The sequence below is a fragment of the Anoplopoma fimbria genome, chromosome 17 (assembly GCF_027596085.1).
Source record: "Anoplopoma fimbria isolate UVic2021 breed Golden Eagle Sablefish chromosome 17, Afim_UVic_2022, whole genome shotgun sequence".
Lineage (NCBI taxonomy): Eukaryota > Metazoa > Chordata > Actinopteri > Perciformes > Anoplopomatidae > Anoplopoma > Anoplopoma fimbria.
In genome coordinates, this window is record NC_072465.1 from 18,711,589 (window position 1) to 18,727,628 (window position 16,040).

General features: G+C 38.7%; 2 protein-coding genes across 4 annotated transcripts in view; one reads left to right on the forward strand and one right to left on the reverse strand.

The window, feature by feature from the left end:
• Positions 1-16,040, reverse strand: part of syn2b (synapsin IIb) — a 74,797-nt gene that overhangs the window by 9,938 nt on the left and 48,819 nt on the right. Inside the window, 4 exon segments of the mRNA XM_054617733.1 lie at positions 316-458; positions 2,188-2,250; positions 14,960-15,049; positions 15,406-15,562. Coding sequence (XP_054473708.1) covers positions 316-458; positions 2,188-2,250; positions 14,960-15,049; positions 15,406-15,562 — 453 coding nt within the window.
• Positions 3,457-14,085, forward strand: LOC129105355 (metalloproteinase inhibitor 4-like). 3 transcript variants are annotated; one of them, XM_054616329.1, is made up of 6 exons: positions 3,457-3,580; positions 3,751-4,049; positions 10,712-10,809; positions 11,256-11,370; positions 11,968-12,092; positions 12,337-14,085. In XM_054616329.1, the coding sequence occupies exons 2-6, from the start codon at positions 3,917-3,919 to the stop codon at positions 12,532-12,534; spliced, it is 669 nt and encodes a 222-aa protein (XP_054472304.1). In that variant the 5' UTR covers positions 3,457-3,580; positions 3,751-3,916; the 3' UTR covers positions 12,535-14,085. The 3 variants fall into 3 exon arrangements, with proteins under 3 accessions (XP_054472304.1, XP_054472305.1, XP_054472306.1); XM_054616330.1 differs by having other exon boundaries at positions 3,847-4,049; XM_054616331.1 differs by having other exon boundaries at positions 3,561-4,049; positions 11,968-12,096; positions 12,337-12,480.

Here is a 16,040-nt window from a genome sequence, read left to right on the forward strand (position 1 = left end):
TAAAAACAAGATCGAAAACAAGTATTATAAATAAGTAAATAAGTAATAAAAACACAGTAAAGAATATTAAATAAAAAAAGTTAAAAATCCACAATAACTAAAATATTATATAAACAGACATATTTTTGGATTGCACAGATTTATATATTCGTTTTTTTGGGATGTGTGGTCTGCTGGGAGCAGAGATGATTGTGCAGCCTGAAAGCGGCAGGAAGGAAGGACCTGCTGCTGTATAATGTATAATTTACAGTACACACATGAAAACAAATAATACACAAAATAAAAATCTAAGTAATAAACAAGAACAACACTCACATGTATGCTTTGTAGTCAGCTCCAATTTTCTGGACCCTGATGTCGTACTTGGCGTCTATAAATGGCTCTGTGGTGCAGTAGGTCTGAGTGATGGCCACCACACTTGCAATGTCCTGGAAGTCACTCACATTGTCCACTTTGACCTACAAAGGAACAACACATAAGAAACACGTATATTTAATGTAAGTCCAAGTTTTATGTCTTATTCTTCAGTACAGAGATAATTTCTATGTAAATGTTGTAATCTTTGCAATAAGTTCATCAAAAGCACTGTATTGTTGCATCGTAACTGGGAATCCCCACTGGCAGTGGAAGTGAGTGTCAAAGCAAAGTGGAAGCTATTGTGGACAGTATTTGTCACAAAGAAAGGTGTCTTTCTTAAAATAGAGCAATGAAACGGATAAATCTGTAGCACAATACAGGTTTGTAGAAGATGAGAGGTTAAGATAAATAAGGGCAAAAGGTACAGGCTGATAAGAGGCTCGGTTAGACAGAGCTAGAGGACAATCCCATATCGGATATCAGATTGAGCAGTCCAGGGGAATGATGTGTGGAGGATCGATGAGGAGTGCTGGGGAGAGGCTAAACACTTCACTCTGATTTCATCCAGAAAATATTAACACAGTTGTCGGTCAATACCAGCACAGTGCGAGGAGGAAAAAAAGGACTGAGGGAGAATGATGAGAAAAGGATTCGCTGCAGTCATGGAAGAAAGAAAGGATTGAGATAGAGATACAAAGATACAAGGAAAACAGAGGATGGATATTAAAGGACCAGTGTGAGGATTTAGGGGGGATTTATTGGCAGAAATGGAATATAAGATTCATAACTAGAAAGATCCACTCAGTAGTAGGGGTGTCTGCTGTAAAGGGTTGTCAAACCGACTTCATTCAAACTCAAAAACAAGCAGTAGTATAGCTATACAAGCAATTGGATCGAAGCTTTCTTATGATACACTTCATACAATCGTGCAAAAAAACCCAAAGGTAAACTAACCGAGTTGTAATCCCGCTTAGCAGCGGCTGAGTGGCTGCAAGGTACAGCCGTGTGTGCACTGGTAGTTCTGTTAGCTGTTAGTAAGACACACCATCCAAAACAATAACAATATTCTAATTGTTTCCACCCTACTTTGTCTCTGGCTGCAGAGCAGTAGCTGGGGGTCGGATATGCCCTCAGCTGTGATATCACAAGCCCAGGGCCACTGAAGAGTAGTAAGTGAGGAGCCAGCAGGCAGTAACATGCAGTTTAAAACAGATACTAAAAGGTATTTTTAGAAAGTGTGAGTCACTGCAACCACGAGAAATCCTTGAGCAATCAGCCATAACTTGGCTCCCATAATGATATGCAGTTTGCTAAAAGATAAACCGTGGACAGACACAGAGGCATTGGACTCACACAGTCACATACACAAACAAACACAACAGAACCTCTCCCCAGACGTCTGTTTTCATTAGTACATAATCACAAGAAACTAAAAATGTAATGTTTTTCCTTAGAATGAGGCATTTAAATCCACTTGGGGAGCAGGTTGTCTTTATTGAGTAGTCCGCCATGTTGCACTGCCATGTTTCTACAGAAGCCCAGAACAACAAACCAAACACTGACACTTGAGAAAGCCTTTTGCATTTTTACATTACCTGTAGGTTCTCTACATGCTTGGAGAATGAGGGGTGAGTGGAGGGGTATTCAGTTGGTTACAATCTGCAGCCTCAGCATGAGATGACACTAAATCTTGCACACTGGTTATTTAGCTGGTAGTGCATGTCAGAAAACACATTACACAGTACAAACAATGTGGTTCCAGGCGAGATGGTGCCTAGTGTAAACCATTTAACCAAATTTTTTTAGATAAATAAAATGACTCAACATTACCTTTCCCATTCCAGAGTGGGCGTGTCCGATCTTCACCACCACTGGGAAACTTGGAGTTGTAATCTGAAAAGCAATAGAATAATCAAAAGTTGAATATTGACAATTAACAATACAGAATGACTATCAACATATCAACACACTGAAAAGTCCTTGCGGTGAAAAAAGGTTGGTGCTTAAAAAACACCTTTCACCATTCACAGCTCTATGAAGGTAAGTTGGCCTTAAAGGGTCCAGCAGTGCAAATCATGACCCCTTAGGGGCAACACAGCAAGCTGTCTATACAGCAAACATAGTCAGATAATATCATATAACATACATTTATTATCACATACATATGATCACCATACAACGTTCATATGACAAATGGTTCAGCAAACAAATTCTATATGTATACAAGTCCAATATTAACTGTCATTTTTGCTTTGTTTTGGCTCAGACAAGTCCTGAGGGAAATATCTCTCATATGTCTCTTTAACTACTAAATGCTCCACTATGCTGACCAGCTAGTTACCAGCTACGTTAAAAAAGCAAAACAATGGATGAAAGTTGCTGAAACGCTCCGTAGAGCTGAAGGGAGCTGCAGAGTCGGGTGTTAATTGTGAGTTTGTCTCAACAAGCAACACCTTTCATTTTACAAGTTGTTGTGTGGTCAGTTGTTAATATAAAAATGCTGAGCAGTGCAGCTTCTAAGGATATGACACAAAATAAACATAATGCCAAAGACGGATGTAACCTGTAGTGCACATATTGACACAGTTAAACACACAGGACGTTAAAGCAAGGAAACGGATGCAGATCAAGGATGTTTGCATTACTGAACATTTAGAGTCTAAACTTTAATACACCGCGACACTACAGTGTAACAAATGAACAAGCATTCCCAATTTAGAGCTGCATTTTTTCATTAAAATCTCTTTTTGTTTCTTTTGGTCTTTACTGTTTACTTGCAGATGTGCTGACATGCACATTTCATTAAAATCAGTCATGAAGAACTGTATTGACATTAAACTGTTCTTGCAGAAATACGTGTACTCTACACATGAACAATAACCAACAATAATTGTTACGATTATCGTGTGCTTTTATGGATGCACTGATGGTCGCAAGAGCTGCATCTGAAAAGAAGAACACTAATCTAATTTATAAATGCCTCACAAACCTGTCCAACAAACATTAACCAGTCATCATTTTCATGACTAACTGCATGAATTCACCCACGGCAGCCAATGGGAGAAGAGGGAGGACATCAAAAGGGGGTACAAGAGGCGAAGGATGGTAGCTTTTTTCCCCCTGCGTTTGAGGAGGCTGTCCCTAAATTGTTGAGTACATAAGAGGCTCCCTGTGTGCGACCCTCTCAGCATTCAAGACCAGAGCGTGAGGGGATCCAACTATTGTGAGTTTCTCTGTGTGTTGTCTACAGAGAGGGAGCGAGGGAGACAGAGAGGGAGACAGAGAGAGAGACAGAGAGAGAGAGAGCAGTGGCAGCCTTCCCTTCAACCCAAGTTATTTGCTCCAGCCTAAATTCAGAGGTGTACTTTAAACTTTAAACATTTCTATCCACAGCTGCCTTTCAGCTCATCTCACTACATCGACTCTACTGTGTTATCCTTCTCCCCCCCCGTTGCTGCACGATTTACTTTTTCCCGTGGAACTTAACAGGATCAGAAGAGGTTTGCCGAGCATCCATTGAGTGGTGGAGCAATCAGAGGCAGCCAGAGTCATCGTGACCATGTCCCAGGACCGGAGTGCGTGTCTGGGGCTCTGGGTGCTCCTTTTGCTTGGTGCAGGCATGGAGGGAGTTGTGGAGGGATGTAGCTGCCACCCAGCACACCCACAGCAGCTATTCTGCAGCGCTGAGATCGGTGAGTTAATAACTGCGGACTTATTTAACTCAGATAAAAGTTAAGAATATAAAAGCTCCTGCATTTAATGATGGTCGGATAGCTCAAAAGTAAGTGTTTGATTTGAAAATGGTAGGAATGGCCCTCCTTCATAACTGACTGATTGATGATTTGGCTTATTGATCAACTTAATTGGACTTAAACCACAGTAAGAACTTACTGTGAAAATAAATAATCAATAGAGCCTCAGTGCTGAGCTTTTAATGGTATTTTATTGAAAGAAATGTTTATTTATCATTTTGGCTTTTTCCAATTCTATTCATGGAATTGATCAGTTTTATGCAGAAAACATTGACAGTCTAAAGTTAATTAGACTGTAAGTTATTAAAGCACTTTATAGAATGGCTGGCCTTTATTTTTCTTTTATACAAAGATGAATACACTTCCAGCCCTGTTGTTATTTGACAACAGGGGAGCCTGTTTTTGTTGTTTAATAATTTAGTCTTCTTTCTTTATATTCCATAAAAACAAACCCCCCAAAAAGAACAGCCAGCACCAAGTGGCCCTGGCCTACTTACTGTCTGTCTATCAGTTGGGTTGTCTGCCTGTCTCTCTGTCTGACGCCCCCCCATCATCCTCCTTGTCTAAGCAAAGGCCAAAACCAACACTCTGCTCTGACTTTGAGTACTTGGCTCCAGACTGTGGAAAGCTGGAGTATGTGCTTCTGTCAAAGGTTACACTCCAGCAGAGGAGAGAGACAGAGAGACAGAGAAAGTACACAAAGACATTGCTCTATGGTATTTTAGTCTTGGTTTTCTAATTGGCCTGTTTCTCTCTTCAGATTTTCGAGAGGGTCAACTCCCTCAAAGTAAAATGTATATCAAAATAATATTCAGTCTGAAATGGAGTTGAGACCTGTTTTCCAAACCGCCATAATTAGATCTGGGTTATGAGATCACAACGAGGGTATTTGGGGCAGTGATTTTAGGACAGAGTTTTATATATGAAGTGTGTCATCAAAGAGTGAGATGGAGGTCCCAAATGATTATTCTGTTTTCTCCAACTGAACCATTTCAGGTTTTCATCCAGGCCTGATATTGACATAATCCCAATGAGTTAGAACAGTCCTAGACTTTCCAGTGGTATGGCACTGGGTCCAGTTTTATAATATTTTGGCCTTTTGTGCTATTGCTCTCATTGGTTACATAAGAAACCCCCCCCAAAAAAACACATCAGCAGTGCATGCTATTCTCATGGAAATTATGTGGCCAACATTCGAAAACGGAAGCTACTGAAATGAATATGTTTCAAGTATTGCAGCTCATCAGCAAAACATGTTGAACCACTTTTTCTCTGTTTCTGCCTGCACATGGGAGAAGTTTGCCCTCAGGGCTTTTTTTTTCCAGAACTATCCTTAGTTTAATGCATTAAACATACTTCATTGGGTTGAGGAGCAGATCATGGTTTGGGTTAAGATTAACCCTTTTTGGCAGAAAGCCCTGGAGGCAAACTTATTACGTGTTCAACACTGGACCCAAACAAAATGGATTCCAATAGACTGTTTGCCAAACCCCTCCCCCAATTTGTCCAATTACAGCTTAGCAACTGTACCTAGTTACAGTAGGTCTGAGCTTTGGATTTCTCTACATGTTACAGTGGTGTGAATTGGGATGTGACGATACTAAGTATCCCAAGAGTTTGGAGGGTTGTGTATTTGTATTTTATCCTTCCAAAACCAAAGACACAAGAGAAAAAGTGAAAAGAGTGGATAAAACTGTGTGTTTCTGTTTTAAAGTGATCTGCAAACCTTAGCATATTTGGCTAACTAACTTAGCAGCATTAATTCCTAAACCGAGGCATCATATCATGAACTATTACTAGCTTTAAGTTTGCCACCATTACAATTGTAAACTGCAGGAGCGGAAAGCTTGACAGGCATAGCAGCAGTAACTTTAAGGGACGGGACTTCACAAATGTTCAATTAACCACAGGTTCTTTTGTAATTGGATCCCATTTCCTCGGGGTACGCTCGGGTCTGTGTTTAGTTTTGAATGCATGAGTCCACCTTTGAATGGATACAAGAGTCATTGGTCTCTTTCAGGTAGAATGCAACTTTTTGGAGCCATGAATACCAAATAAGCAAAATCCCTCACTGACACCAAGTGTGTCGAAGAAAACTTTTCATTTGGGGGCATCTGTTGTTACTCTGTCCTGGTTGTTCTAAGCATAGGCTGGTGGTGGCCTTCAGTTGACCTGACGGTGCTGTCAGAGTCGATGAGCCCTTTGAATAAAGCCGTACATCAGAGTAATATCCCATCTGGATCCCGTCCAACACTTTGGACGATTCCCTCGCCCTGTTTGTGTATTTGAGGTTGTGTGCATGAGTGTGTGTGTGTGAGTGTGTTGGATGGAGGCCAAGCCATGCCAACACAGCCTACTCCATCTCTCTCTCTTTCTTTCCCTCTCTCTCCCCACTTCATTTCCATGTCTATAGGCTTGGTCTAATGGTCTGCATACTAACAATATCAGTGTGAAAGCCCACTGACAGTCCAGCTTTGTGAGCATGACAAGGGTGCCGATTCATCAGGGAGGGGGGAAGTTACTTACTACATCAGTTCTCATGGTACAAGTTTGCAATATTTCTCTTTCGTTATGTAGCTGTGAGGCAGATGCACGGCGACTCTCACTCTGCAGGCGTGCCTGTCCTTATTGCTGTTCATAACACAGCTGCAGCAACTGAATTGAGTGGGTAACCGAGCCTGCACAGTTCAAAGATAGCTAGGTGGGGGGTAAACGTTTCCGAGAATCTGGGCCAAGAGAATCATTTTAAGAAGAGAAAACCAACTTGGAATAAAATGAGATTTGTTATTAAGTTATAACATTTATTTTCCACACTAATACGTCTGGAAGGTTATCCAACTAAAAGTCACGGATCTGCTGTAGTGGAAAATTGACTGTACTATTCTTGGTTAATTGGCTATAGCAACTTCTGTCCTCTTCCATGTTGCACTGATACACGGCCAATGCTCAGACTGCCAACTATTTGATCCTTACTCAGAGCATGGCTATGCCAAGGTGTATTACTTACCATTAATAGATGACATAGACCCATTATTCTGCTCAGAAGATTTAAATGGGACGGCTAATTTGCCAAAGCACTTCATCTGTTTTCAGATATGTTTCCTCTTGCCAAAGGAAATGCAGATCAAAGAGCTGAACTGAATAAAGAGGGAAATAATATGATAGTCATCATTGGTACAGAGTATTTCTGTGTAGTGAGCATGACAGCCCTATTCAGTGGTGTAATAGAGTTGAGCAGGGGGTTATGTGCAAATATGTGACATTGGCCTATAAAAACAACACTTGCTGCATTTTTTAAAATCAATCAAGGGTGGAAGTATTTAGATACACTTTATGAAGTAAACTTAAACTGAAAGTAAAACTACTTATTTGCAAGTACTGTTAAACTTATAAATCTGCTGGGCTGGTAAATAAGCATGTATTAGGGTCTGGTTGTGGTCGTACAGAACTAGGTCGTGCGATGTGTTGTTCAAGCCCAGCTTACTGTCTAACTTTCACACAGCTGGCAAATCACCGTGTGAAGTGGGAGTGAATGGATTTGGAAAGTTACAGAAAGGTCGGACACAGCCCCAACTAATCCGTTGTCGAAAAGATGTAGGGGGGAGGGGTGTCTTGGTCACAATTGTTTATATATATAAATATATGTATATATACACTTCTAGATCCTACTTATGCACACTACTTTATGGTTACAGCTATACCAATACTTGATTAACTGAACTTGATAAAGATTAATGAAAATGTACTAGCCATTAATCAAACTGAGCTCTAATTCTTTGTATGCAGTTTTTAGGTCAATGTGTGCAGGTGTGTTCACAGGCAGGTGTGTCCTTGTGAGGTCGGATATTATTAAGTGTATTGTAAGGTATTATACAGCATCAATACACTTACTACATTTGATATCTATTTGTTTCTGACATGCAATAGTTCAGGAGAAAACTTTCCTTTAAGTCTAAATCAGTTATGCAATATAAGATTAAGTATAACAAAGTTACATGAGCTAGCATTTTGTGCTCTCTGACATTTTCTGTGAAGTGAACAGGATTGGAGCAGCTGGTCGCTGTGGGCGCTGCAGTGCTCTCGCTGCAGTGCTCTCTGATTAAACTACAACACCTCACACAGTTTTCCCAATAACTCTCATTTGTTTGTCTGCCTGCCTTTATATCTTCCTGTGTGTTCAACTAAGAAAACAGTCTCTTTTGCTCCTGAACCAATTTCACAGAACGCACTGAGCTCCGTGGTGTCGTTATGGGATGAGGCGAAAAGCACAAACAAGGGGGTGGTTTGCGTAACTGTATGAGAGGGTGACGTTAAGGAGGGGTGCTGGGTCACACTTTGACTCCCTCTATTATACTGTAGCTTTTCTCTTTCTTTCATGGTTATACCAAGGTCACTAGCTCCACTTATCTGTTTCTTTCCTTCTCTTTTTCCATCTCATTCTGGTGCATCTACATGTAACCATTTATTGCATGATTATTGCAACTTATTGCATGATTTTCAGTTCAATCTAAAGATAAATAAACACATCATATCCATATTGCTGATAATACACATAATCAACAGTATAATCAATTGTCTTTGGTAAGCCTTAACAACTGTTGGTACGCCTGTCAAGCATAACCTTCTCACACTATACATAATGCTGTTTACAATGATAATAGAGGCAGATTTGGCACTCGAAATTATTAGTGGTTTTTGAAACAATGGATCCATGTTTTTATACACTGGTAGAGAAATCAGCTATCGGTTTGATGATGGATAAGCCTCTGGGGCAATGGGCTATGTTTTTGGGGTTCTTGTGTAGCAAGCGGATATCCAGGCTAAGACTTCCTTTTCCATGAGCTGCTCATTGTCTACAATCCGATTGGCAGCTTGAGATGCCAGACTGGATTTGGAGTTGACAGATGACGTGTGCGACTGGACTGTTTCAACAAGTAACAGGTTTACAAGCAAAATTTAAACCAATAAAAAGCTAAATCATTGTCAGATGTTATCCGATGGGTTGCAAGATTGCTTTTTGTCTGATGCTTTCCGCCCCTTTTGCTCTCATCATGTTTATCTGCGTTCAACCAAAAGCATTTTCAATGTGATTAGTTTATACTTCACGGACTACAAACGAAAACCAAATACTTCAAATGCAAAAATCTTGTCCCGTTGCCTACAAATTCTTCATATGCATGCAGAATGTGTTTATAGAGATAAGTACAAAAGTAAATAATATAGAATTTCTAGTACAATGTTTTTTTGAATGTTTCAAATGAAGACCTTGAAATTAGAAAATTAAGTTGAAGACCACAGACATGACATTGTGTTCTTCTTACATTTCAGTGTAGGGCTGTGCTGATTATCTGCTTAGGGAACTATTCTTTAATATTCATATTCTCAAACATTATATTTAAATTCTAAAGTTATAAGAGTAAAGGCGTTTAGCTTAAGGACTAACCAATGGGTTTCGGCTAACGTAAGCTAGCCTGTAGATGCTGGAATGTTAACTTCCTTAAATACAATAAGCAGAGCAGAGCTACTAATGTTATCGTACATAGTAGTGTCCAGGTCCTGCTCTTATTATGGATGTGCTAGTCGTGAACAGAGCTGAACATAAGTACATAAGTGGTGGAGATAACCTCTAACTCAGTTTTAAGTATATGACGTTGACTACTACTACTATGTATTGTTTTACTGCAATGCCACTGTTCTTCTTATAAGGTTAGTTCATAGTTTATGCAGGTGTCTGTCATGTTCAAACCTGGGAGAAAGCTTTAATAGTCAACTTAATTATGTTTGATTGATTGAGCTACAACAGTGTTATTAGTTTAAAAGAAATGTTTGACAGTGAAATAAATTTGGCAGTTAACATAATGAGTCATGCAGTTGTCTAAAAATGTAGATCTAATGGGTTTGATGGAAGAAAAAAACAGTGGTTCTGCAGTAATGAAGTCTGTTTGATTTGGCTCAGTTTGAACTGCATGTCGTGGTCTTTGTAAAATTACATGTCTTCACTGCACCTTTCTGTTGAGAACCACAGACCAATTATCCTGCTATCTTACCCTTCTGCTTGATTTACATTATGGGATAAAATGACGTGAAGTCACCTCTGTGCCAGATATGGTTTGGCCTGAGTAAAAGCGTGTGTGGTATATACTGTATAAATGTGTGTGTGTGTGTGTGTGTGTGTGTGTGTGTGTGTGTGTGTGTGTGTGTGTGTGTGTGTGTGTGTGTGTGTGTGTGTGTGTGGAGTCGGTTAATGGGAGTGTGCAAGCAGAGAGCTACTTGATATTCCATGTGGGTTTTGATTTCCCTCCCAGAGGAGAGGAGGGACACATCCTGTATCACTACTGAGAGGGACTGCTACACTGTCTGTGTGGAGAGAAAGACGAGTGACAAGCAAAATGACAGAAAAGGAGGGAGGAGGGGGGTTAGAAATAAAAAGAATTCTAGGCCATCTGTCTATCTAGTAACTAGAGAGAAGGAAAAACATATAGATCATAAATATTTACAATGTTTCCATTGTCTCTGGCATGTAAATCACATTATTATCTTGCCTCCTGGCATTTAAATTAATCTTAACCTCCTGCATTTCTGTTATTTCCCTTTCCTGACAGTGATAAGGGCAAAGATCTCCGGAGAGAAGATTGTGTCGCCTAGCAACAGCTCCTCACCTTACATGAAGATGATCCAATATGAAATCAAAATGATCAAGGTGAGATCACTTAACAGTAGTAACAGCTGGTGTTGGTGCAGACATACATAATTTTGTATTGTCTATCCTGCTGTGTGTAGCGGCATAATGTATCTGGCTACAAAGTCTTTCAGGAAAAGTAAACTAATTCTGATTGGTGTTTGGTTGACAACATTCAAACACACACAAACGGTCTAGTTTAATCTCAATCTCCACTTGACCTTATGGTGTTAATAATGGTGTAAATATCCAAAATGTATTCATTCTTTATTTACAGCCAGTGTCATTTCTACATTGTGGAGTTAAATTCACTTCTGTTTGATGAATGAGGAATTATATGTTTTATAGACATATAAAAGTTGGTCAAGTCCTATTATTATTCCTGATTACATTTCTGACACGTATATAGTGCATTAATTTATATTAGGCCAGGCTTATACCTTCCCTCTTTTTGCCTCTGTGTCCAGATGTTCAAAGGTTTTGACAAGGCCAAGGACATCCAGTACGTGTACACTCCAGTCTTCTCCTCGCTGTGTGGAGTCAAACTGGACTCCAACAATAAAGCAGGGTATTTGCTCTCAGGTACAGATTTGTTTTTTTCTATTGTACTTTTAGTAGGAAAAAGCCACAGAAAGTCCCAGCATTTTGTGAAATATCTTTATTCACTTGCTAATCTGCCAAGAATTGGATGAAAATATTGATATGATTTTAATGTCTGTATGGTAAATATGAGGCTACAGTAGCTTAGCTTAGCATAAAGACAGGAAACGTCGGAAAATAGCTTCTTTAAAGCTAAAACCTTATAGTATATGTGATTGGTTTAATAGATACAAAAACGACTACAAGCTATTTCCCCCTTTGTCAAGAGTTTTGCTAAGCTAAGCTAACTGTACAGATATAAAAGTGGTATCTATCTTGTCATGTAACTCTTTGCAAGAAAGAAACTGTATGTGTAATTCTGAAAATGTCTTTTAAAACCAAGTGTTGTAAACATTGTAACATTTTTATATTTATGGCAGTAAAATGTACAATACATTATTTAACCTGAATTATATTAGCTGTCAACTAATGTTATCTATAAAAAGAAAATGCTGTAGACTTTTTACTTCAGGACCATAACTTAATTTGCAATGTGATAAATGACATTTTCAATGGCAGTATTGTGATGTCACTAAACAGGAAGTATGTGGAGTGATGGGAGAATTTCTATCGGCCAATGCGACCTGGTGGAGTCCTGGGACAACTTATCACTGTCACAGAAGAAGAATCTCAACTACAGATACCAGATGGGCTGTGAATGCAGAGTGAGTAAGGACTTTTTGTTCTCTATTCATACATATGTATTCTAGTCACACTCAACTATCTGTCTCAGAGATTCCTCAAGGAGCAGAACAAGTGATAGCAAAAGGATCAGTGTGTCTATAAAGACGCTCTAGCTTCGTTCCGACTTCCACCAAAACACAACTCATAGGGAAGGACAACTTCAGGAACAAATAATGAGATGAGTGAGTGAGTGAATGGGTGACTCAAAAGCTCTTGTATCCACAGATCAACACCTGCTACACAGTCCCGTGTGCGTCTACAGGAGAAAACGAGTGCTTGTGGACTGACTGGCTGCTGGATAACAGCCTTAACGGGGAGCAGGCTCGGCAGTACGCCTGTATCCGCCGCTCTGACACGACCTGTAGCTGGTACCGGGGCGGACCGCCACCTGAGAAAGACTTCCTGGACATGGCCGACCCTTGACTTGTAACTCATTTTAACTCCATTTCACTCCTGCAAAATCCTGAGAAACATTTCCTGCTTTGGCTTATGTAGCTAACTGATTTCACTGAAAAATTGGCTGAATCTGACAGTTGAGGAGGTTTAACCTGACGCTGACCTTCTGTTAGCAGAGTTCAGGTCGTTGCTACAGCAATGCTGAATCTTTTTAAACTGCAGGGGCTTTCAACATTCCTCCGACTTGTTTTGCTCTCACACATTCCACTTCACTTGCTGTTTTCCACAGAATAACAATAACAGCAGACCATCCAATGCCAATTAAACCCCCCAGGGTGAATCCTTTCTTCATTTCTGATGGCTTGATGGTAAATGCATAACCTCGTATTTGTTCATGCATGACTCACAAAAGGTTATGTAACCATTTGGGTTATGCATTTACTGAAATTATAAGGAAGCTGGATTTATTGTTAAACAATATGAGGAAAAATAGTAAAAAAAAAAAGCTGCCAACTTCTTCCACAATACTGCTTTGCAAAGTCTACTTTACACACTGTAAACAAATCTGTGCCCCTTACATTTTTGCAGGTAGACTGCAGCACTGCCAGCTTAACCTAAACATTCTGATGTTGAATTTTCACCTTTATATATTATCAAATAACTGTCTAATGCAAATGATAAATATCCAGTATCTAGAGCAAAGAAACCAGGCATTCCCCAAATAATTATAATTTGACAAAATCTGACACATGAATTATATATGACCATTGTTCTTGTACATCTAAATCATCACAGTTTATACTCTCAAATTGCTGAGGATGTAAATATTGTACGTGAGTGAGAATTAACATTTTAAAGGCTAACCAGATTGTGTTTTATAGCATAGTTATAGCAAGTTGTTATCTTGTTGTTTTTCTGTGTTTAGTTTCCTTGGTTGAACTCTGTTATATTTCCTGTGCCAAAAATCTAATCCAGCGCTTTAACAACAGCACTGCCACCTGTAGAAGCAAAGCCACCTCCCCTTTGAGGAAATGATGTAACAGGACAAGGTTCAATTCACTGTTTTTAACTCTTTTAAAACAGGAAGTGGCTTCTCCTCAATCTTCAAGTTTAAGAAAAGATAGTGAAAACTTTGGCACAAGACGTTAACCAGCAAAATGAGAAATAACTGATATTGATGAATAAGCTATAATTAGTGATTTAATTGTTGTTTTATAGGCATTATTTAATATAATGACTGAACATTTATTAAAAGACCCAGATCTGAATTGACCCCTGTCTTGTTACTGGATTGCTTCACTGAAGTCATACAGATTAAAAAGCATTATCACCTAAGCCACTATTCAAAGATTAAATAAGGGTCCCATTCAACAATAAAATATGAAATGAATAACTGATGAATAATTTAATTGAAACATACTATATTGAAATATGTTAAACAAATTTAGACAATGCAGAATAACTGTATGGCTTTAGTGAAGCGTTATCAAACAATTTCATGTTTGTTTTATACTGAAAGAATTGTTTGGGTTTGTATTTATGTCTCTGTTTCTGTCTATATAGAGTTTTCTATTTCCATGTACCAAAAAATATTGTATATAAAATGTCTCAATGGAATAGTGTGGCACTGACTCATTTTTCTTCTTTTTAGTAAACAAAATGCTAGAAAAAAAAGACTCTTTACAGCATTTCAATGAAAGCTAGAGGTGACAGGATTTTTAAAGCTTTTCAAAGGGTTGCTGCTTTTACAGAATATCTCCAACAAGTCGGAGTAGTAATGAAAAAAACACTCTGGTATAAATATCTCATAAACACTGAATATAGTAAATAAAATGCATGAACAAAAAAAGGAAAGTAACCTTTCTCACTCATGTAATATACAATAATGTACTATATTTTATACCTGTCTTTTTTGTAATCTCTCTGTGACCTCAACACACGTTTGTGTAAAAAATATTAATACTTACTTCACGGTATTTGAGACATTAAAACATTAAAGTATCACATGATAGTCGCAATGATTTGAATTTAGGGAATTGGGGCTTCAATAGTAGCTACATAGCAGTGTAAAGAATTCTCAGAAAGGAATTATGACTCATGCTTTACCCTTTATACATAATCGCAGCTTTTTGGTAAACATTTTTTTTTTTACTTTACTTTACTTTTAATGTCAAGGTATTTATGCCAAAAATATGGCAAATTGCATTTTGGAAAGTAATTCAAAATGATTTTCTTTTCTTTTTTACCATTGATATCCTAACTGCATCCCCTGCAATCTACTGCTTTAGAAAACATTTCACTGCCCTGAGACACAAAGTTAAACTACTCAATACAAGAAATATACTGTAAATATCTAAATCTCAAGACATTTTGTCATTTGTTGAGAAGCTGGGGTTTTGGAGTTGTGAGTTTACTGAAGGGTTACTGACGATACACAAAGTGTAAATCTTACCATGTCTCTGTAGTTTGGGTAGAACGTCTGATCAATGAGAGGGATCTTATCTGAACCTAGCCTCTTCTGATTACTGATCAGCTGGGAAAACTGGTGGAGACGAGGACAATGGAGAGAGAGAAAAACAGCAAGAGAAAGTTAACTGCAATGTTAACACATGTGGTTGATTAAGTGTAATGTGTTACAACAGTAATACAGACCAGAACAGTGACATTATTTATATAATAATAATCAATGTCTTAGTGTTTTTGAAACTGAGCTTGGCATCACAAATGTTCACCAAAAATAAATCCTCAAAATGATCTTAAGTAGAATTTACAGCTGCCAGCTCCATTAAAACAACATGGTTCCACATTTATGTAGCCTCACATACACGATAGTTAATAATAATAATAATAACTTGTAGGTTGTTGCAGATGTAAATTAGTTTTGCTGAATTTGCTTACAGCCCAAGGTTTGTCGCAGAGGTTGTAGATGGAGTCCAGAGAGTTGACTGAGGGGACGCCCGCATACTGCAGACCGATGATCAAGTTCCTAAAATCCTCGTTCTGGGCCATGCTGAAGGCGTGCTGGCGAACCAAGACGAAGTCAGGCCTGAAAGACCTGGTGTGAGAGCAGCAGAGGGAATAAAGAAGAAATAAAGAAGGTTGAAACAAATGTACATTTCTACTTTTACTGTATATCACAAAAATTAGTATTTCCCCACATAGCCTGTGTTAACAGAATACAAATCGAAAACTAAATCTATTTTTGGATGCAGACACCACCGACCTGCATTTTAATGGAAGAAAGAGAAGGGATGGCATTAAATAAAGGTCAAGGTACAGAGGAAAACCCCACAAAGCCACAATGAAAGCTAGTACATTTGTTTTCCACTGAGGATGCTGTGGCTGTAATAGGAAAAGTCAGTCCGACCACATAAATGACTAAAATTGGACTAAAAAAGAAAGACAATGGAGCGTCTCTCGTCTTAGAATAGATCATCATCTGTGAGGGATTCTTACTAAGTTCCCTGTTTTGGATCGCTAAATCAAACTGAAGAGGATCCTTTTTTTTCTGCCACACCAAACACATGAAGCAG

Bases quoted from the DNA above. Each gene is read 5' to 3' on its own strand.
- LOC129105355 (XM_054616329.1), top strand. From the start codon at position 3,917: ATGTCCCAGGACCGGAGTGCGTGTCTGGGGCTCTGGGTGCTCCTTTTG. The intron at 4,050-10,711 runs GTGAGTTAATAA...CTTTCCTGACAG, and splicing joins ATTCTGCAGCGCTGAGATCG to TGATAAGGGCAAAGATCTCC. The intron at 10,810-11,255 runs GTGAGATCACTT...CTCTGTGTCCAG, and splicing joins ATGAAATCAAAATGATCAAG to ATGTTCAAAGGTTTTGACAA.